General features: G+C 46.5%; 1 protein-coding gene across 3 annotated transcripts in view; it reads left to right on the forward strand.

Annotated features, from left to right (window-relative positions):
- The window catches only part of PTPRT (protein tyrosine phosphatase receptor type T), a 1296550-nt gene that overhangs the window by 516509 nt on the left and 756665 nt on the right, over positions 1 to 23376 (forward strand). For all 3 annotated transcript variants that reach the window (XM_049868705.1, XM_049868707.1, XM_049868708.1), the window contains exon 6: positions 373 to 547. In XM_049868705.1, coding sequence (XP_049724662.1) covers positions 373 to 547 — 175 coding nt within the window. The remainder of the gene's footprint in view (positions 1 to 372; positions 548 to 23376) is intronic.

Consider the following 23376-nt stretch of genomic DNA (forward strand, 5'->3'; position numbering starts at 1 on the left):
GCCAACCAAAAGATAGGCAGTTTGAATCCGCCAGGCGCTCCTTGGAAACCCTATGGGGCAGTTCTACTCTGTCCTATAGGGTAGCTATGAGGCTATGAGTTGGTATCGACTCAACGGCAACAGGTTTGAGAACTTGTTAGAAATACACACCTGAAGCCCTGGCTCCAATACAGTGATGACTGTGAGGATGGTGCAGGACCAGAGAGTGTTCCATTCTGTTGTACACAGGGCTGCTAGGAGTCAGAACCAACGTGGCAGCACCTAACGTCGGCAACCTGGGCCGAGGGGATTGGGAAGGGTGGCGACTCCGTGCTGGGGCCATCCGGGAGCCTGTGGTGATTTCTCCTCTCCTTCCCTTTCCCTGTCCTGCAGCAGTGGAACGGCCGGGACACGGCCCTCATGGTCACCCGCGTGGTCAACCACAGGCGCTTCTCAGCCACGGTCAGTGTGGCAGACACTGCCCAGCGCAGTGTCAGCAAGTACCGCTGTGTGATCCGCTCTGACGGGGGCTCCGGTGTGTCCAACTACGCTGAGCTGATTGTGAAAGGTGAGTGTCCACCAGCCCAAGCCTTGCCACCGGTGGCAGGTTTTACTGGGTCTGACCTGCTGCATCCCCACAGTGCTGTGTACTGGTCAGAGGAGTTAAAGCCCCTTTTCTTACCTGTCAGCCCACCTTCCGTTGAGTAGAACGAGACACCTTCCAATTGAACACCACCGCCCATAAAAGAGGGTAAGGTGTTGTAAAATCGTGCAATCTTTTATTGTTATTCAAAGTTGAGTCACAAAATTGAGGATCCATAGGCGAAAAATTGTGGTGAATTTACCACAGGTTCTCCAAATTTGGGTTTATTTTCTATTTAAAGTTAAAAATAAACATCTTTGTACTTTGTGGATTTCTATGGCAGTGCTGTCACAGTGGTTAAAGCGCTCGTCTGCTAACAGAAAGGTTGGCAGTTTGAACCCACCAGCTGCTCCATGGGAGGAAGAGGTGGCAGTCTGCTCCAGTAAAGATTACAGCCTTGGAAACCCGGTGGGGCAGTTCTGCTCTGTCTTGTAGGGTCACTATGAGTCAGAATTGACTCAAAGGCAATGGGTTTATTGCAGTGTTCAGAGATTATTATTGTTTTTGAGGGATTTTTAATTGAAAACACGATATAATAATATTTTGGGAGAACTTTGAAATAATTCCCCACCCCACTGGCCCGAATTTCAGTTCTTTTCAATTTTCTTGTTCTTGTTCACCTTGAGGTATCGTTAACATGCTTTCCATTAAAATTGTTTCCTTTTCTGCTGCTTTCAGGGAGCTTTACACTCTATTTTTGAAACTATATATAATTTTTATTATCATGCTTAATGGTTGTATGCTAGTTTATCAAATGAATTATCCTTTTTTTTTTTTTTTCAAAACGCTATTTGCAGTCATATAGGTAATTCCAGATGTTTTTGTTTTTTCTTTCCTTGGTGCAACAATTAACATCTCAATGGAGTTCTTCAGACCCAGACATTTTTATTTTGTTGAACCAGGTCATCTCCTTAGGGCAAGTCCCGGGGCGGAGGGCGGGGGGGGGGGAGTTGCTAGGCCAAAGGATAGGGGACACCTTATGACTTGTGTGTGTGTGTGTTGCAGTATTGCTTTTGCAACACACACACACACACACAAAGCCCAAACAAACAACAACAACAAAAGGTTGGCACTTTACATTGGCAATACCAGTGTTGTATGGATGTACTAGTTTTAGCAATGCTATCTATGCTCATCAATTAAAATGTTAATATAGCATAATTTAGAGAATGAAATAATGAAGCTGCTCATATTATGCCTGGTGTAAAATGATACCTGGTGTGTTTGAAGGTAGAACACTGACCAACCCCCAGAAGGCTCTGGCGCGGGTTTCTTTGGTCAAAGTCAGGGTTGGTGAAATGGCCTTTCAGGTCTCAGTGAATATGTAATTTCCTGAGCCATCCCCTCTGGGATCCTCATTATCTCTCTTTTGTGGTGGCCTCCAGCACTGGAATGGAAGCAGAAGGCAAACTTGTGAATAGAAGCTGTGAGGTTAGCCCTATCCTCACCCTTTCTGCTTATTCCCTTCCTGCTTCTGGCTGTATCCTGCATTACTTCCTCCAGGCAAAACTGAAATTCAAAGTTGGCTCCTCCCCTTCCGCTTCGGGTCTCTCCCCTCACCCCACCTCCCTTACTAGCTCAAACACCTACTCCCTCCCTCTACTGTCCCTATGCCCTGGGTGAAGGAATAGGAGAGGATGCACATTCACCAGGCCTTGCCAGAACCTTGAATGTGTCTGGCGCAAAGTTGGTGATGAGAGAATAGAAGGGATGATGATGAAAACTGGTAGAGCACTCTGAACCTTTCAGAGACAGACAAATGGAGCCAAAAAAGGCTTGGGTTTACTCTTGCTTTGTGTCCCCTGTTCAGTTGGTAATGGGGAGAGGGTGTGGGAAGCCAAATCCAGAGACTGTTGAGACAGACAACATGGTTTCCATGTGGAGCATCATTGTCTTTGTTTGGAGAGTTGGCCTTTGCTGCCTGGGCAACCTGGGTGGGAGGTGAGCGTACAGGGCTTGTCTCTGGCCCTGGGTAGACTTGCCAGGTCTTGTCAGTATGATTCAGGAGCCACTGCTGCCCTGAAACCCCTCACTTGCCACCTTGCTTCTCTTGTTTAAGAAGTGTGCTGGAATTGAACTAGTGCCCTTTTATGATGGTGAACATCCCATAATCTGGTTCCATTTTTTTCACACCTTGCTGAAGTTCATTCCTGTTTTTTGGAATGAGGTATCACTTTTTAGTGCACACTTTTTCGCCAATTACATCTTTTCCTTTCTACATTCAGTTGGTGGTAAACTAGAAGCTGGGCCCCTTGAATGTGGAAGCCCCTTCACATATGTCCTTTCATTTAATCCTAATTGCAGCTCTGCTCGTTGGTTTTCTTTTACTCATTTCACAGCTGGGAGAAGAGACATAGCCAGGTTGACAAACGTAATGCAGTCCTGAGGGCCAGAGCTTGAGCCTGACTTGGGTCTGGCTCATGCTATTTTGGCTATACCTGGAAGGCCTGGGGATTGTGGTCTTATCGGCCCCTGGCTTCATGATGTCATGAGCAGGACCCAGTGAGCCCACACAGCAAGTGAGGCTCATGGCAGTGGGATGTGTTGGGAACAGGGCTTTGAACTGGTTTTTTTCGGTTCAATCATGGCCAAGGAAGTGACGCCGGAACAGGCCCAAATTTAAAAAATTTGAGTGAACCAGAATCATAACCTGAATGGGGAAAATATGGGCTAAAGCCCTGCTGGAAACTTAATCTTTCTCTTAGAAAACAAGGGCAGTGTGCGTGTTGCGTAGCAAGCAAATCTCTTATCCTTAGGATTTTGGAAATAGTGGTGCCCCACTCAAAGATGACAGCCAACCATGCCGCTTTGAATGTGTGTTTCTCTCCTGAGACCTGGCAATAGTCCAGTTTCACTCACCAGGCTCCTGAAAGGGCTTACTACTCCTTTCCCGAGTCTCCTGTTCCAGGGCTTCAACCTGTAATTTTTCCTGTTCCAGTTATGGCTCCAGATTACCCAAATTTTAAAAATATGGGTCTGTTCTGGTTTCACTTCATTGGCCGCGACTTGAATCAGTTTGAACCAGTTCGAAGCCATTTTAAGTCCTCCCACCTCTCTGAAATGGTTCCGGAGAAATTCATTTATCCTTCTACCCCTATTCTAAAGAGCAAGTGGTAACCAAGCAAAAACAAGAAAATGAAAGCAGGGTACACACAGAAGCAGGGGCAACCAGAGGAAGCCTGTCACCTTGGGGTGTGTGGCTGAGAATGCATTTACAGGTGGCAAACCAGAGCACCTGGGGGAGACTGTCTTATCAAGAATGACTCACTCATCTCTTAAGCACCCCTTGCCTTTGCTGAGCCAGGATGCCCAAGTACTTTAATACTGAAGTACTGTACTTGTTTAAAAAAAAAAAAAAAACAAGGGAAAAATATTAATCTTTATCCTTACAGAGAAGAGAGAAAATCTGTAAAAACAATAACACTACGATTCTCAAGGACAAAATGCTCCCCTATGTGGTGGGTTGTGGCTGAATTTCCTCTTCCTGAGCTATGATGGATTTACATGTCACATGGGTGGTGTGGGTTGAGGAGTTAGAAGCCACAGGCTGACACTGAGGTGTCACAGTAAGGAAAAATCATCCCTGTGGAGTTTTTTCCCCACAGGTTCTCTACATTTGGCTTCAGTTCATTGGCAGAAGACAACTTAGAAGCTGGAACACCTGAGTCTAAATCTTGGCCCATTATGTCCCAGCTGTGTGACCTTGAGCATGACCTGAACCTCTCCAGGCCTCAGCTGACTTCATCTGGAAATGAGGGTGATAGGATTGCTTACCTCAGAGGGGAGTCGTGAGGTTCTAGGAGCTCTTAAAACAATGCCTGGAACATGGGCTCTACAAGTGTTTATCAAATAAATAAAGTTGCTGATGTGGGTGGGATTTCTGCCCAGTGGGCAGAAGGAATCCCAGGTAGGTGAAGCAGGATACCTAACCCTAGTACTGATTTGATTAGTGTGTATACAGTCTTGGATAAATGATTTAAGGCCTATGCAAAGTGGGACCAATCCTCTTCCCATGCAGTGATGTGAGCAAAAAGAAAGGGAGGGAAGAAATACAAAAGTGTGACACCAACACATGAGCTTGGTATCATTTGAGACATGGTGTTCGTGCTAGGTTAGAGTTCCTTGGGTCCCCTCCTGTGTTCACAAGATCAGTCAGGAAGCTCAGTCAGAAACCTGGGGACAGAGGGAAAGAGCCGGTCTTGCTTGTCCTCAGCCTCCTGACCCCATAAACCCACCTCTACCTTGCATAGTTCAGAACCTCGTCTATGCTGGGGTTCGGAGGTCATGGGCCCTCAGTGGCCGAGGGTGCTGGGAGTTGGTGGCCTCTCCCTAATAGCTTCCAGGGCAGGTGCTTATGCTGAGTGGAGGCCTAGGCTGGGTCTCTGTTTCTCCCTGAACACGTGTGTTCATGGGTGGCTGGCTCTTGGCATGTGTGCTCTCCTGGGATTGTGAGGATCAGTGTTTCAGAAAGACACTGCCTAATTTAAGTGTAGGTAATATCAGATTCCCGGGGCTGGCACCCAGACTGAAATGAAAACAAATTGGAACTACTTAATTCTAAAGAGCTGTTTACTGAGTTGTGATAACGTACCCAGGTATACATTAGATTACTCTGTAATTGAGGTTTCGTTCAACTAACAGTGTGGCCCCTCAGCCTACCTGTTCCAGACCAGTGCACAGAAGTGTACCTATTCCTGTCTCTGTTTCTGCTTTTCCTAATGTCTTTGCTTTCGTGGTGTTTTGGCTTAACCCAAGGACATAGGTATCATCAACACAAGTTATGCAGATACAGTCTAGATGAAAATGTGCTAACTTGTAACATGTTTGTTGTTGGTGATTTTTAAATAGGTTCTTTCAACTCCATTTAACATCCTACCATGTGCTCACATGCTTTTAGTGGTATGGGCATTAGTGCCAGAAGAAATATAATACTGGCGATAATAGTCAGATATTCTGAATTTAAGTAATGTTATTGTTTCTTGGATGTTGTGTTAGAAGCCGTGTGGTAGGGCCAAGAATAGGGATTTTGCATCTAAACACACCTGATTTTAATCTCATTCCTGACCTTAGCTGCTAGTCTGACCTCCGGCAAATCACGTGTTTAACTCTAGGCCTCAATTTTCTCATTGGTACAATGGAGTAAAGATGCCTAATAGGGTCCTCATGAGGGGAAAACAAATGTATGTACAGATCTTGGTAGGGAGCCCCAACCATGTGTTACGTAGTGTGATAAGCACGTGGTCTAGCAGGAAGAATCATGCAAACCTAAATTATGCAATAATGGCATGGCTCTCTAGTTTGTCAGCTACTTCCTGCACTATGTTACTAACCCTCACACTAATCCTATGGTAAAAAAAAAAAAAAAATCCTATAGGTGCTGGTAAACCCACCCCACTGCCATCAAGTCTGTTCCAACTCATAGCCACCCTATAGAACAGAGTTAAACTGCTCCATAGGATTTTCAAGGCTGTAATCTTACCTAGGAAACCCTGGTGGTGTAGTGGTTAAGTGCTATGGCTGCTAACCAAAGGGTCAGCAGTTCGAATCTGCCAGGTGCTCCTTGAAAACTCTGTGGGGCAGTTCTACTCTGTCCTATAGGTTCACTATGAGTCAGAATCAACTCGATGGCACTGGATTTGGTTTTTTTTTTTTTTTAATCTCAGCAGACTGCCACATCTTTCTCCCGAGGTGCAGCTGGTGGGTTCCAGCCACTGACCTTTTGGTTAGCAGCTGAGCACTTTACTGCTGTGCCACCAGGGCTACTTAATAGGTGCTGTTAACCCATTAAACCCATTGCCATCGTCGATTCCGACTCATAGCGGCCTTAAAGAACAAAGTAGAACTGCCCCATAGGGTTTCCAAGGCTGTAATCTTTATGGAAGCAGACCGCCACATCTTTCTCCCACAGAACGCCTGGTGGGTTCAAACCTCTGACCTTTTGGTTAGCAGCCTAGCTCTTAACTACTGCATTATCAGGATTCCTTAGGTGCTGTTAGCATCCCCTTTTCACAAATGAGGGGAGACTCTGAGAGGCTAGGTAACTTCCCTAAGGTCACACCGTTTATAAGTGACTAAACTTCAAACCCGGGCCCGCCTGTGTCCCAAGCCTGTGTTCTTTCTTCTACACCACAGTTCTTGCCAAATTTCAGTATGGTAAGTCCTGCAACTGGCATGAGATGAGGAAATCCAGAGAATGGTACAACTGGTCCAGTCTGAGAAAGGCTGGGAAGGCTTCTCAGAGTCAGTCCCATCCAAGCTGTGTCCTGTGTCCTGGCGTGCTGGTCAACAGGGACAACCTGGGTCACAGTTTGGAGATGTCAGGAGTGACATATATGAGTCTGGATATGTAGTCAGGGGACATTTGCAGAGTCTTTGTACCAGACTTGGAGTTGGAGCTTTATTCTGTGGGAGTTAGGGGCCTCTGATGGAAGCCCCCTCATCTATGGTCTATGGACAGTAGTGCACACACTCCTGAGTCTAGAACTCTGTATCCATCTATTATTCCCTTCCTGGTCCTGACTCAGTGGTCAGAGAACAGGCTTGGGGTAAAAAAGCCTGGGCTGGAATCTGGCCTCGCCATAATGAACTCCACTTCCTAAGTCTGTCTAGAACCCCACCACCCTCCATCACTACTGTCAACACCCTGGGCCAGGGGTTGACAGACTTCTTCTAAAAAAGGGCCAGGCAACTGGCAGTCATGAGAGGTTCAGCCTGTGTCTCCAAGAGAGGTGAAGATAAGAGGTATATAGGGTTGAGTTTTCCTGGAAGCAGACCCCGTATACATCTTTGACTTGTTGCTGCTATTCGCTTCTGCTGTTGGCAGCTCGAAAGCAGTCATAGACAATGTGGAAACGAATGAGCATGGTTGCGTGCCGAGAAAACTTTACGGAAGCAGGCAGTGGGCTAGATTTTCCCCACGGGCCATAGTTTGTAGATTCCTGCTGCAGATCAACCCTCCTTCACCTCTGAATTGATGGCTACTCCAGTGTCCTCCCCACCTCCACATTTGAGCTTCTGAGGTCTGCTCTCTATACAGCAGCCTGAGCGATAGTCTGAAAAGAAGTTAATCCTGTCATTGCCCTGCTCAGAGCCCTCCAATAGTTCCCATCGCACTCAGAGCAACATGGCCTAGAAAACTCCACGTGATCTGTCCCTTGCCATCTCTTTGATTGCAGCCCTCCTCCCTCTCTCAGTATTTATACTGTCACGGTCTTCTAGCCACTCTGGTCCATATGCTCTTCCTTGAACCTTGCCAAGGTAGTTCTGACCTCAGGACCTTTGTACTTGTTTGTCTTTCTTTGCCTGACAGGTGTTCCTTCCAGATGATTCTGTGGCTCACTTGTTTGGTTCTTTATGGTGTCTGCTCAGGTATCAGCCCCTCAGGGAAGCGTTTCCTGACGACCTTATCTAAAACAGTTATCTAAAATAGCACCCACTCCCACTTCCACCCCTTCTCCTTGTAACTCTGTATCTTTATGCTAAGCTTTGGTTTTCTTCAGAGCTCTTGTTGCTACCTGGCACTGTGGCTTACGTCTGTTAGTTTACTATCTGTCTTGCACACTGAACTCAAGCTCCTGAAGGCAGACACTTTGTAGGTCTTGTTTCCTGCTGAATCCACAACACCTGGGGCAGTACCTGGCTTATAAAAAGTGTTAAGGAATTTTGGTGTCGGCAAGGAATACTGAATATATCATAGACTGCCAGAAGACCGAACAAATCTGTCTTGGAGAAGTACAGCCAGGATGCTCCTTAGAAGCAAAGATGGTGAGACTTCATCTCACGTACTTTGAACATGTTACTAGGAGGCATCAGTCTCTGTAAAAGGACGTCATGCTTGGTAAAGTAGTAGGTCAGCAAAAAAAGAAGGCGGCCCTCAATGAGATGGATTGACACAGTGGCTGCAACAATGGGGTCAAACATACTTATTATTGTGAGTATGGCACAGGACCAGGCAGTGTTTCATTCTGTTCTACATCTGATCACTATGAGTTGGAACCGACTTGATGGCACCTGACAACAACAACAAGGTACTCAAGAGCTTACTCTACCCCGTAGATAGTTCCCAAGTCCTTTAAGTACAGAAGCATTTGCAGTAGGCCCTTCACCATCCCTTCCTTTCCTAAGGTGTACGTCACCGTTTCAGCTCCTGGTATACCTTCCACCTAAGGAATTTCTGGCTCTTTTATGGATCCCTCTTTCTTTATCTTGTCCTTTAAGTATTGCTTAAAAAAAATGTTTCTATCCTCCTTTTCCTCCTAGTTATGGAACCTCTGAGCTTTGTGACTCCCTGTGTTTCTCCTGTGGCCTTCCTTTGTCCTGCTTGCAATTTTGGGCCTCAGTCAACCTGCCAAAGCTGTACTAATTGACCCAGCCTCTCATATGGCCACTGAAATGGCCATTTTTCAAACTTCTGGGCCTTCTGCAATGCCTGTCAAGGGACAGCTTGCCTCATGGTGGACACCACCTATATCCCCAGAGGCTTGTCTACTGGAGTGTACCTGCTCTATCCTATGTCTAAAAGTTTAACACTTTGTGTATGTGTGTGTGTGTGTGTGTGTGTGTGTACTTTAGGTAAAAGTTTACAGAGCAAGTTAGTTTCTCATTAAACAATTAATATACATATTGTTTTGTGACATTGGTTGCCAACCCTGCAACTTGTCAACACTTTGCTCTTCTCGACCCTGAGTTCCCCATTTCCATTCATCCAGCTTTCCTGTTTCCTCCTGCCTTCTCGTCTTTGGTCCTGAGCTGTGTGCCCATTTAGTCTCTCGTATACATGGTTGAACTACATTTGTTATTGTTTGTTTTATGAGCCTATCTAGTCTTTGGCTGAAGGTGAACCTCCGGAGTGCCTTCAGTACCGAGTTAAAAGGGTGTCTGGATGCAATATTTCGGGGTTTCTCCAGTCTCTGTCAGACTAGTATGTCTGATATTTTTTTGTGAGTTAGAATTTTGTTCTACATTTTTCTCCAGCTTTGTCTGGGACCCTCTATTGTGATCCCTGTCAGAGCAGTCGGTGGTGGTAGCCAGGCACAATCTAGTTATGCTGGACTCAGTCTGGTAGAGACTGTGGTGGTTGTGGCCCATTAGTCCTTTGGTCTAATCTTTCCCTTGTGTCTTTGGTTTTGTTCATTCTTCTTTGCTCCACATAGGGTGGGACCAGTGGAGTATCTTAGATGGCAACTTACAAGCTTTTAAGACCCCAGCCGCTACTCACCAAAGTAGGATGTAGAACATTTTCTTATAAACGATGTTATGCCAGTTGAGCTAGATGTCCCCTTAGACCATGATCCTAGCCCTCAGCCCAGTAATTTAGTCCCTCAGGAGTTTGGATATGTCTGTGAAGCTTCTGTGACTTTGCCTTGGTCAAGTTGTGCTGAATTCCCCAGTATTGTGTACTGTCTTACCCTTTACCAAATTTACCACTTAAAAAAAAAAAAAATTTTTTTTATTGTCTAATTAGTGTTTTTCCCTCCCCAGCCCTCCTCTCCCTCGTAACCATCAAAGATTATTTCTTTCTGTGTGTAAAGTTTAACATGTTTTAATGTCAACCTTAGTCTGCCTATTTCCCCCACCCCTTCTGCATGCCTAGCCTTAGCTTCAATGGGAGATCCTGTTTCAGAGCAGAGAAACTTCAGCATCCCTGTCTTCTCTCAGACTTCATTCTCTGTAGGAAAATATCCTGACCTTCGAGTTCTTATTTATTGTCTTTCTTCGGTCATAACTTTTATTAGTGGATTGCATCATTTTTTTTTCCATGACTGCTATTGGCAAGACCACATTTAGATTGCAAATCAAAGGTCCTGGGTTCCAATTCTGGTTTTGCTCTGTATTACCTGTGTGAACCTACCACCTGTCTCTCAGTTTGCTGTACTCTGGTGGCTTGCTTGTTGCTATGATGCTTGAATTTATGCTACCAGTATTTCAAATACCAGCAGGGTCACCCATGGTGGTGAGGTTTCAGTAGAGCTTCTAGACTAAGAAAGACTAGCAAGAAAGACCTGGCGATCTGCTTCTAAAAATTAGCCAGTGATCACAATAGAATATTGTTGGATATAGTGCTGAAGATGAGCCCCCTAGGTTGGAAGTAACTCCACACACACAGTGACCACAGCAGTGGACTCGAGCATACCAACGATCATGAAGATGGTACAAGACTGGGCAACATTTTATTCTGTTGTACATGAGGTCACCATGAGCTGAAGCTGATTCAGTGACAAGCGGTAATACCACCACCACCTATGTGCATTAGGAAAGCTATGACTTCCTAATTATACCATAGAATAATCCAGCTTCCTTAGGTTTGGGGGAGGGGCCATGGGTATGGAAATCTATTGTAAACAAAGCATTGTCCTTGTGTTTATTCTTGTCTTCATCAATCTCCATCATCACCACATTTGCCAGCCGTCCAACCGTAGCCCCTGACTCGCTCACTCTTGGATAACGTCATTGCCAGCTTTTCATGGGAAGAGAAAAATGACAGATGGGAGGGAAGTGGGAAACTAACTAGAACATATGTGTGGTGGGGGAGGAGAGCCGGGAGACATCTACGTATATTGTATTGTATATGGGCACAAAGACCAGCTTATTTTTAAAAAAGCATAAATGTGGATAAATAAAACCTGACAAGCATTGGTTTCCTTGAATTATTTTGACTACTTCATCAGCGGCATGCTGATGTGTTGCGTTAACACTTTAACGCATTTGGAAATTAAATCAAATGGCAATTGCATTAAATCCTCATTCACTTGCAGCATTACCCTTCTGTGTGCAAATGGAAGAATTATCTGGGTATGGAATGAGCTGTTAGCTAGCACGCTTGGACCATTTATTGCATGCCAGACATGGTACTAGTTATTTTCACATGGTTTTGCACTTAATCCTCATTGTGATCCCATTTTGCAGATGAGCATATTGAAGCCTTATTCTTTAGCCTAACCAGAGTCGCATGGTCCAAAGCCTGTCTCCTCTTTCTGCTGCAAATGAGACTACTATCTGACCCTCCTGATGCCAATTTTTAATAATGCTTTACTCCACAGCAGATACACGAGGTGGTTTCTCATGACCTGAGTTCCAGCTCAGTTAAACTCATTTAAACCATGGCCCCCAGATTTGGAAGGGACTCTCTATGTCATTGGCTCTGTCCCCTCACTGGAGCTTAACTCACCTCCAAAACACTGCAGCCTCTGGCTAGACCAGTGGTTTTAAACTGAGGGTGATTTTGCCTCTCCCTCCTAGGGGACATTTGCCAATGTCTGGAAACATTTTTGGTGGTCTCAATTGGGGAGGGGACTACTGGCACCTAGGGGGTAGAGATCAGGGATGCTGCTAAACATCCTACAAGGAACAGGACAGCCCCCCACAGCAAAGAATTATCTGGCCCCAAATGCCAGCCATGCCAAGGTAGAGAAACCTGGGTTCAGCCACCTCTGCATGGGGAGGCTTCTCTGTCCTGTATGCTGTAGTGTTCGTCTGTGATCATGTGGGCCTCTGGCCAGGCGAGGCATGAGGTGCAGGAGAAGGAAGGTGTAGCCATTTGTGTAGCTGTAAAGAAGAGACTTGGCTTCTCGGAGCCCCAGCCTCCCTATGTGGAAAATTGACATTTGACTTCTATTACTCTGACTTGTGGTCCTGGGTCTCTCCTCTACCCTTTTCTTCTAAATAACCCATGAAAACCAGTAAAAGACCCAGTACCAGAATCTGTGAGAACCTCTTGCTGACTGTCAAGCTTAATGAAGTTGTCTAACTGTCCACGAAACATGTACACCTTCCCTTCGATCAAGTAGAGCTGTCACTCAGAAGTAGCTGCCTAATCCAGGACTACATTTCCCACCTGCCTGGTTCTCTGTAGGGTCATGGGATCAGTTCTAGTCAAAGGAGTGTGAGCAGAAGGGACGTGCACTCTTGGAGCCACAGTGGCTAAGAAGTAACTGGTGATTCTGCACATTCCTTTTCTGGCTGGCCAAATGCAAGCAGTTCCAAGCCCCTAGGAGGTGGCAAGGAGCCCTGCTGCTACAGTGGTTAAGCACTCAGCTGCTCGTGAAAGGTCAGAGGTTTGAACCCACCCAGCAGCTCCACAAGGGAAAGATCTGGCGATTTGCTTCCATAAAGATTTACAGCCTAAGAAACCTTACAGGCAGTTCTACTCTGTCCCATAGGGTTGCTGTGAATTGTAAGTAACTTGGCAGCATATAACAGCAGGAGGTGGTAGAGTCCAAAGAGTGAATAAACCTGGGTCCCTGAATTTCCTTATAGAGGAAAATTGCCTGCTAAGCAGACCTATTATTTTAGCAATAATAAACTATTATGGTGTTAAGCTATTATGCCTTGGGGTTTACTTGTTACAGTAGCTAGTATTATCCTCATTAATACAAGTTGGATCAAGAAAAGCAATTAACAACATCCTCAGGCTTAACCTTCTGAACCAAAGCTAGCTAGCCTACTTCCGAACAGATGGGAAGGTATTTTTTTCCTTTCCCACTGATAAAGGGCTTTGCATCCTGAAAGCTGGTTGTAACTTTTTTGTTAGGTGTTGCTTTTATAAAAGATAGAAAGAAAAAAAAAAAAAAGTCCCTTCTGAACCATCATTGATTGATGCAGTCTGCAAAGTCTAGAACAACACATGAGGGCAGAAAATGTGTGTTTATGTTGGGGCAGGGGATTGGTGATGGCCTTGGCTGTGGCCCAAGCAGCTCAGGAACCATAGAAGCCCAGGTAGAGTCTGACTAGAGTGACAACATGGAATCCCATTCCAGAAGGGTGGCTCTTGCATTAGGAGTCCAAGCACTGGTGAAACCACTGCAGGCAGGCCTGGTGTCATGGTGGAGACACTAGCCATAAGCGAGGGAATATGAGGGCAGAGAGCTAGGCAAGGGTTGGGCCAGTGTGCTGGTCCCAGGAGGATCTGGTACCGGAGGTGAGGTTCACAGGTGAACAGTCTGAGCCAATAGGCTGGTCCTAGGAGCTGTCCTAGTACCCAGGATTCACCCAGAATGCTGCCTCGTCAGCCCAGTTTAGTTCACCTACCAGTGCAGCCCAATGGCTCCAGAGTGGAGGTGGAGTAAAGCCAATGCCACCTCAAAAGCAATGATTCTAATGAAAACATGGCAACACAGACAAAGCTGGAGCAATTACCAGGAGGCCAGTGCCAAAAAGTGGTACCTCAGCAACGGGGATGGTGCCGGGTTCCCATTGTAGTCAAAGGGTTCGGTTTGGCTTAAGCCCCTGTTGCATCGTTTTCAAACACTGTACACATGATCCTGCCCAAGACGTGCTGCCCTCCTGACCCAGGGAATTCAGACTCGGAGCTTATGGTGGAGGTTTATCTCCGAAGAGGTGTGCCCTCCCTTCTCCTGCTAATTAGACTTGAGTGAGCATTTCTCTCGGCCTCAACTTCCCTATTTATCAAAAAAGAGGATTATATCCTGTGGTTGGATTTCAAACTTACCTGCCTCCCCCTTTAAGCAATAGAGTGCTTTCCTAAAATAGTATATAGAACAAATGAGGCAGCGCTGCAGAGCCCGGGGGCTCCTAGAATAGTGTAAAACGGTTTCCCACCACCTGGGCAGGTGGGGATTGCTTTAGTGATTTAAAGGTTTTTTTTAGTTGTTTGTTTTTACCTTATGACTCTCCTCCATTTCCATTCCTTCCTGGACCCTGGTAGAAAAGGGGGCTAGGATTCGGCCGTTCCCTTTGAGGGTGGAACCTGCTTGCTCCAGCTTTTCACTGTTAATCAGAGTTGCAGGTCTGCTGCTTTCCATGTGTATCCAGAGGCAGATGTGAGAAGTAAATGAAGATTCCTTTCTGATGGAACAGGGCCTGGTGGGATAGAGCAGGCAGTTACTGGCAGAGCAGCTGATCATGTGTTCTCAGGGAGGGAAACCCTCCTGTTTGAGTTAATCAGCGGCAAAATGTGCTCTGTGGTTTGGTTTTCTAATCTTTTGCGTGCATGTGAGCGGGGAACTGCCGGTGGCCCCTGGTGAGGCAGAACTGCGGCTTGCTGTGTCTTAGTAAAGAGCCATTGAAAATGATCTTCCTAAGGGGCTGGGGGAGAATGCACTTTAGAAGCAGGCAAACTTGGCATTGACTCTTGGCTCTGCTCACTGCTTGTTGTTGAATTAAACTCTGTGAGTCACTGAGCCTTAGTTTCTCCATCTGCTAAAGGGCACAGAGTGATGTTACTTGCCTCACGTTTTCTGCGGTGCTATGAAATGAAGTACGGAAATGACAGAAGGCGGGACCTATGGAAGACTCCTGTGACAGAGACATGTTGTTTGTTCTCTGTACGATTTACCTTTCCCCCAGGTTAGGCAGAAAGACTAGACTTCTCAGCCTCTTGCATCCAGGTGGAATCAGAGGAATGTATGCTGAAGTCATATACTCCCTGCCTTAGTTATCTAGTACTGCTGTAACAGAAATACATCAAGTGGATGGCTTTAACAAAGAAATTTATTCTGTCACAGTTTGGGAGGCTGGAAGTTCGAATTCAGTGCACCAGCTCCAGGGAGAAGGCTTTCTCTCTCTGTTGGCTTTGGGGGAAGGTCCTTGTCATCAATCTTCCCCTGGTCTAGGAGCTTCTCAGCTCAGGGACCCCAGGTCCAAAGGATGTACTCTGCTCCCACCTCTTCTTTCTTGGTGGTATGAGATCCCTCTCGCTCTCTGTTCTCTTTGTTCTCTTTTTATCTCTTGTAAGATAAAAGGTGATACAGGCCACACCCCAGGGAAACTCTCCTTACATTGGATCAGGGCTCTGACGTGAGTAAGGGTGTTACATCCCACCCTAATTCTCTTTAACATAACCTAATCTTGCCTCATTAACCACAGGCAGAGATTAGGATTTACAACATGTAGGATAATCACATCAGACCACAAAATGGTGGACAACCGCACTATAGTGGGAATCATGGCCTAGCTAAGTTGATACACATTTTGGGAGGACACAATTCAATCCGTAACACTCCCCTTCTAGGCCTGGCCTATAAAAAATTTCCCTTTTCTTTCCCCCTCATGTTGTGACATTGGAGACCACATGTTGAGTCAGGTAGATAGTCTCCAGATAGAAGCCTAGGTCACTGAATGACTGTGTGGGGCTGAGGACCACCTTTCTCCACTCAGTAACCTCATTGGGCTGTGACGTGAATGAGCAATAGCTGAACTGACTTCGACTAGACAAACCTACTAGGGTGGCAAAAGTGATGCTGAATGTGCGCTAGTGGAAGGATTCTATGATCAGAGCCCTGGCCCTTTCTGCCTTGATGGCTTACAAACCTGATTCCAGACACCTATGTGGTAGCCAGATGCCCACAGCAGTAGGGCAGTACTGTAATTCCCACTCACATTTTGTGAAAGCCCAACAGTAATCAGAAGACTTTGCTGAGCCTGAACTTATAACAGGGGGAGGGAGTTGATTTTTTCAGCTCAAAGGACTTGAGCTCACCACTGGGACTGACTCATCTGAAGGCTGCTTCTTCTCCCTGGGCATTGCTGCCATAGGCACGTTCACCCCCGTGGCTTTCCTTTTGGGTCCACTGAGCTGACTTTTTATCTTGCCCTTCACCTTCTTTCGCAGTTAGGTTAATGCAGTCTATTAAGTGACCAACAAAGCTTGCAGGCCTGGGGGACAAGGGTGACTCCTCCAGATCTCTTTGCATATCTCTGCTGAGTCTCAGGCTCTGTTGATTGTATTCCTGGACTTTTGTGATAAGCAGAGATGAAGAGAACTCTAGGACATGCTCCTTCTAGGCCCTTACCCATTCTCAGCAGCTTGTGGGGTATGGACTTGATCCTGATGTCCTGTGTCTAGGGGTCCCATCCTTGTAGCCCCTACCCCAAACTACCACATTTCTCACCCTACTTTATCGAACTGTGAATTTAGGGCTCTGGGTTATCTCCTGGTCCCCAGTGTCATCAGTGGGCTGTCCCACCCCTCTTCAGGAAGCGTGGAGAAGCCAGCTTAGGGATATACCCGTGGTGAATGTCTTTGCATGACAGGACTTGTACCAAGTATTTCTGGGGCTGTATCAGAGCCCCAACTTTGTCTGTAACCCAGGTGCCGATGGAAATTATCCTGTCCTTTGAGACAGGAATTAACTCTCCGCCAAAAATTCCTAGGAGCTTATATTCTTACGGTAACCTTTGACTTTATCTGGTTTCCATTCTTGCTGACTTTCAGTCTTTATTACCTCCCAAAACTTCTCTCTGTTCTGCATCATCTAAATTTGGAACTCAGCACCTGCACCTCAATTTTCCTTCATCCTTTTGCCTCCATACACACACAAGTTCTTTGTGGTAAAAAGGCGTTTTAGAGATTTAGGACAAGAGAAGGGGCTTAGGCAGAAATGCGAATGCCCCCAAATGGCATAGGGGGGTCCTTGCTCTTCCAAGTGCCCCATCATCCCCATTAGGAAGTTCTGACTGGCTTTGCCTTCTCTGCAGGCTCTGGCCTCCTGCCATGCTGCCCTGGCTTCTCCCTTCTCTCCCCTTCCTCCAAGGCTCTTAGGCAGAGCAGTCTGGCAGCAGACAGTTGCCTTGGGACCTGTTTGCACAGCTCATTTCTGCCAGCCCCACTTGCCAGGTTCTTCCCCCACTGGCTTTGGATTCATTCCCTCTGGCACGTGCATGACTCTCCCCTGGCCTTCCTTCTGTATTTCAGGAGCAAATCCCCATCTCACTCCAGGACGTATCCCACCCTTGCCTTGGTCCTTGACACCTCCTGGGTCTGGACTTTTCTGACAGCCACAGCCCTGCCCATACTCTTGCTCTTGTCCTGCCCAACTACTGATACTCTTACTGTCTCTGCAGTTTTGCCTTGTTCATAGTGCCGTGTTGTAGTTAGAATCATTCAGCACGTACCTTTTTCAGACTGGCTTCTTTCACTTAGCAACATGCATTTTAGATTCCTCCCTGTCTTTTTGTTAGCTCGATAGCTCCTTTCTTTGAATCACTGAATAATAATCCATTGTATGGCTGTACCATGGTCTGTTTATCCATTCACCTGTCGAAGGACATTTTGGTTGCCTCCAGTTTCTGGTAATTATGGACAAAACTGCTAAAAACATTCATGTGCAGTTATACTCTTCTGACTCATGGTGATGCTATAGGGTTTCCAAGGCTATGAACCTCTACAGAAGCAGACTGCCACATCTTCTGTGGAGCTGCTAGTGGTTTCAAACCGCTGACCTTTGAGTTAGCAGTGGATCACTTTAACCGCTGCACCACCAGGGCTCCTGATAACCTTCTAAAGAATTATCTATATGTGATCGAATTGATGTCAGCAACTCAAGAGGATAGATGAAAAACGGGAGAGGGGGGCAGTGAATTTGTGTTAATGATGGTGAAGTAGTTTGGAAAAGGTTGTTGTGAAAGGCGGCACCACTTGACTGTAACCAGTGTCACTGAAACGTACCTGTAGACATTGCTGAAGTGGTGTATATTTTTCAACAAAAACCAAAACAAACATTCATGCATGGGTTTCTGTGTGCCCAGCACTAGTTTTCAAATAAAAATTGACATAATGGCCCAGAGGGAAAAGCACGCACTTGGAGTAGAGGAGCCTCTTTGAGTCCCAAATCCAATACTTTGTGCCTGCTCGACTCAGGCAGGTCACATCTCCTCTCTGACCCCCAGTTTCCTCATCTCTATATCAGCAATGATCAGGATGGTAATTCTGTTAACAGGAATGAGTATTATTCTTACCTCGCAGGACGTTGTGAGGACTAAGGGAGACAATAAATGTGGAGATGCTTAGTAAAAGAGAGATGTGGAATACTTTGTGGTGCTGTGAAAATACCAGGTGTACAAATTCCTTTGCAGCACTCCTACCTGGCTATTTGGCCTTGGACGAGTGCCTTTCTCTCTCTGGGCCAGTTGTGTTGTCTGTAAACTTAAGGGCATGAGATCAAGAATTTCCAAGTATCCTGAGACTCATCCTCTATGACTCTGAGACAGTGTGTAACAGAGCCCCATATTCTCATGTCACGATGCACAGAAGTGTCTGGGAACAGCCAGTTAACAGTTCCGGCAATGGAAGATAATAATGGTGGAATTGGAGGAATGGGGAAGGCAGGCAGAGCCCTCTGTTTGCATCTCCTTTCCTTCCTTCTGGCTCCTTGGGGTGTCTGTTGCTCTGCTTTCTCTGTATCATTGTCTTGTTTACTATGTGTCTAGGTCTCTCCCTTTCCAAGTCTCTGTCCCTCTTGATGTCTCTGTACTTCCGGTTGCCTGGCTTCCTCCCACTCCCCCATCATCCTTCTCCTCTCATCCAGGTCCACCCAGATCTGCCCCGTCCCTTTCTTTTGCCACCTTTCCTATGTGTTCAGAAGGCCACAAACAGGTCATTCAGCTCACCACTGCCATGCTTGTCAGTGTCCTCTGGTACTGGTATTTCCTGCTGGAAGACACAGTGCCTCCTTCCCATTTTCTTTCCTTCTCACCCCCTCTGGCTCCCACACCTTCCATCTCTCCCTTTCATTACTTGTTAGTGCTGTGTTACATACCGGTGCCTTGGGCAACACTGGTCTCTTCCATGCCAATGGAGTTGCTGGCAGCGGCTCCGGTAGCTGGGGTGCGAGCATGCGTGGGCTGCACCGTTGTGCAGTATCAGCATCTTCCTGGGAGTGTTCTCTGATCGAGGGCAGAAAGCAATTAGCACCACTTGCCACTTTATTAAAGCAGCACAGAAATATGTATCTGGACAGTGATGTCTAAATCGTCAAATGGGTGTTAGTTGCCATTGAGTTGATTCCTACTCACGGCAACCCCATGTACAACAGAACAAAATGTTGCCCGGTTGTGCACCATCTTCATGATGGTTGGTATTCTTGAGTCCATTGTTGTGGCCATTGTGTATTTTGAGTGCCTCCAAAGACCCCCTATTAACTGACCGATTGATGAAACAAATGTTAAATACCTACTATGTCCCAGGAATTTCTAGACATAGGGATGCATCTAAGAGCTATGTGGACAGGACATTTTCTATCTGTAAGTGAACATTCTAGTGGAGGGGAAGACAGCAACATAAGCCAATGAATAAGATCATTTCGGGGAGTGAATGTGTGCTTAACTCTGTAAATGGCAAGTGTTTTGTGGACATGGACTGCCTGTATGTATCCCTGTGACTGGAAAGCAAGCTGCAGAGTGATGTGTGAGTCCCAGCCTTGCCACTTGCCTGCTTTATGACCGTGGGCATGCCACTGAGCGTCTGCAAGCCTGTGGTCCCATCTAAAAGGTGAGCATAGTGAGGTTTACCTCTCAGGTGGTTGTGAGGTGTGACGTTGTGACCATCAGAGTAACTGGTAGCTCTACCCTCAGGACTGACACCAGCCACATCCTGCCCCAACCTACAAGTACACTTGAATGCTATTATTAGGGACACTTCAACTTGTCACCCCTAAGGCTGATAACCGGTATAAATTCAGTCTCCTCTCTATGTTTTATAGATGCGAAATGTCCCCTCCAGCTTCTCCTGAATTATTCTTGTATGTCTTAGATTCTGCAGAACCTGGACACCTTTTCTTATGATGAAACAGAGAACTGTCTCTTCCCAGCTGTGAGCTGTGGCCAGACTCACTGGGAGGTGAAAGTAGAAAAGAGGGAGATAATGGCTTTGGCTGGGAGACTGGGGGCTGGCTCTTTATCTCCTCTCTTCCATCTCTCAGGGCATGCTCCCCTCTTCTCCTCAGGTTTTTTTCTGGAGAAAGTCGAGGCCGGCCTCTCTTGCTTTCAGTGGCCCCATTGCGCACAGAGAGAGGCCCACTCCATAAACTGCACACCACTCCAGCCATAGCTCACATAAACCCCTCCCATGAGCTCCTTTCCGGACCATACTAGATGGATTTTAGTCCCCCCAAGCTGCCAGTTACCACTGCGGGGTGGTAACATCACCAATCACCTGACCTGTGGTGTCCGGTCCCCGGCCTTCTGATTCTGCCTTGCCCACCCTTGCCATCCAAGGTGACCTCTATAAACTGCACATCTTTCAGTGAATGTGTCAAATTCATCAGACTGTGGGCTCCGTGATGACAGACACTGGGTCTGTGCTCACTCATCCTGCATCCCCAGAGCTTGGTACGTTGTAGGAATGCACTAATTCCAAGGTTCTGATGATTCTCTATTTCTTCTTGGCATGGTAGGCAAAGGCCTTTGGAATTTAGACCCAGTCTTTTTTCCTCTAGACCTTTATCCTGCAGCCCAGGCTGGAAACCTGCCAAAATATTTATAGTCAACCTCTATGCTTTTGCACATCTGGCTTCTTTTTCCTGGAATGTCCTTCCTTCCTTTGTCAACCCATTCATAGCTCAGCTCCAACATGTCCCATCCAGGGAAGCATTCTCTGGCAATCCTTCCCAACCACACACATTAGGTTAGGTGCCTCAGAATCTCTGTCTACGTAGCAGGTTCCTCTGCTAGACTGTAAGCTCTTTGATGACAAGGGCTAAGTCCAATTTGTCTCTCTGTTCCCAGGACCAATGTGTAGAGGGCAGACTCTGTTAATAGCTGCTTATATGAAATCAAACAGTTCTTTAACATGTACGGCATGGTGAAAATGCCCCAAATAACCCATAATGATTTTGAATTCTATTTTCTAAGTGAGAAATCAGAGATAGAGAGGTTAAGTCATCTGGCTAAGGATGCACAGCTAGAGTGGAGTTGGTGGGGCTAGTGGCCCTAAGTTCTCCTGGGTCAGTGCACACTCATACAGGATGAGGGACTATGAGCATGTGGATGGCCACACAGAGGCACAGGAAGCTCCAGGGAAGGCCTGGCTCCTGGCAACGCCCTCGTGGAGACTTGTGGGGCCCAGGAACTGCAGCCACTGCTGTCACTATGATTCTCAGGAGACTTCTCATTGCTCTTTTCAAGTGTCGTGCTTGCAGTTCAATGTGTGGGGGGGGCAGTGTTTGTAGCAACTGCTAATGACAGGGCTACTGAAAAAGAGTGTTTATTTTTGGAGTTAAGCTTTAGCCTAAAGAAATAAAAATAAACATTGAGAGGCTTTTTTTTTTTTTTTTAAAGTAAAATATGTAGAGTTAAATCAAAATGCTCTCCCTCCTAGGGAGAGTGAAGTGGGAATTTAGTGTAGGATTGGAGGCCAGGGGGCCTGAGTTTAAGCCTTGGCCCTGCCATGAGCTCAATTTTCCATGGGATGTCACCTTCTCCCAAGACAGCTACAGGGTCAGACTTGGCCTGGCAATGGCCTCTACCTCTCTCCACTAGTCACAGCTGGTCCTGTCACACTTCTTATGGCCAGCCTTGGCCAGGCATGCTGAACTAAGCTTTCCCAGGGCCACCCCAATGTGGCATCCTCAAGACTAGTGTCTTATTTGCCCCAGCCTTATCTGAGCCTCAGTATATCATAAGCGAAATGCTACTACTAATAAAGATGATAATATTGATAATATCTGGCATATTCTGAGAGCTTTGTGCCAAGCCCTTCACTAAGTACTTCTGGAAGATTGTATTATGGTTAAGTATTTACTTTTCCTGGCACAGTGATTAAGTGCTACGGCTGCTAACCAAAAGGTCAGCAGTTCAAATCCACCAGCTGCTCCTTGGAAACTTTATAGGACAGTTCTACTCTGTCCTATAGGGTCTCTATCAGTAGAAATTGACTTGATGGCAATGGGTTTTTTTTTGGTTTAATCTCACTCCAGGGCCAGAGTGCACTTCCTCCCCCTGTTGACTTTGAGCTTGGCCAGGTGACTTGTATTGACCAGCAGGGTATGGGTAGAAGTAACAGTGTGCCAGGTCCAAGCAAAGGTTTTAAGAAGTATCACACGTGTCTGTTCCCCCCCTTGCCGGCTGTCATCCATCATGAGAAGAACTTGCCCCAGGTAGCAACTGTTCCTTCAACCTGGTTCCTAGAATGAGGGGCACATGGAGCAGATTTGAGCCTAGCGTGGAGCCAAGCCTGGCCCAGCCATAACTGACTCACAGACCTGAGAGCAAGAAATAAGTGTGTACGGCATTGCATTTGGGGTTGTTTGTTACTGTAGCAAAAGCTGACTAATACAGCACTTTCAAAGGATGATCTTAAATAACTCACAGCAAATCCTCTGAGGCAGGCACTGTTAGTACCCTGTTTTACATGTGGGGATGGACTAGACCCTTCCCTTCTAGGATCCTACCAAGCTTTGATCTTCTGTAATACAAGGCCTTGGAATCAGGCAACATCGCCTCTCCATTCAGATTTGGTCAACAGGCCTTGAAGAGCAGCTTAATTTTATCAGACTTGAATATTAAGGGTGATACTATTTGGAGACACCCCAAAGGGAAGAAATGACTGTCTATTGTTCCCACTGGTGTTTGGAAGGGCTGACAGCAATCCTTTATTTTCCACTGAGGAACTGACTTCTGGAAGGTTGTGCTGCAGAGTTTGAGACAGCAGCCCTTAGTGGAACTCATTGTCCCAGAAGTCCATGGTGACCCCTTTCCCAGAACCCTATGGCTCAGCTACAGTGATGGGCTACCAGAGGCTGGGGGTCTGTGGGGCCACATTGGAACTTAGATGCTCCTGAGCACGGGTGGCTATCTGTGGATGCAGGGCAGCTAAAATCCAGCCCAGGCAGCAAAGGAATCACTACAGGAAGTATATCTCAGATTCCGTGTTCCCGAGACCTTACGTCTCAAAGGGAGACTTGGCTTCGGGGTCTAGTTCTCATTTTGGACTCCTGAGCCATCTCTGGCATTGCCTAAGGGACTTCCCCTTCAACATCTGTTGTCACTGGGATCTTTTTCTCCCCACATTGCCCCAGCAC

Source organism: Elephas maximus, chromosome 25, assembly GCF_024166365.1.
Source record: "Elephas maximus indicus isolate mEleMax1 chromosome 25, mEleMax1 primary haplotype, whole genome shotgun sequence".
Lineage (NCBI taxonomy): Eukaryota > Metazoa > Chordata > Mammalia > Proboscidea > Elephantidae > Elephas > Elephas maximus.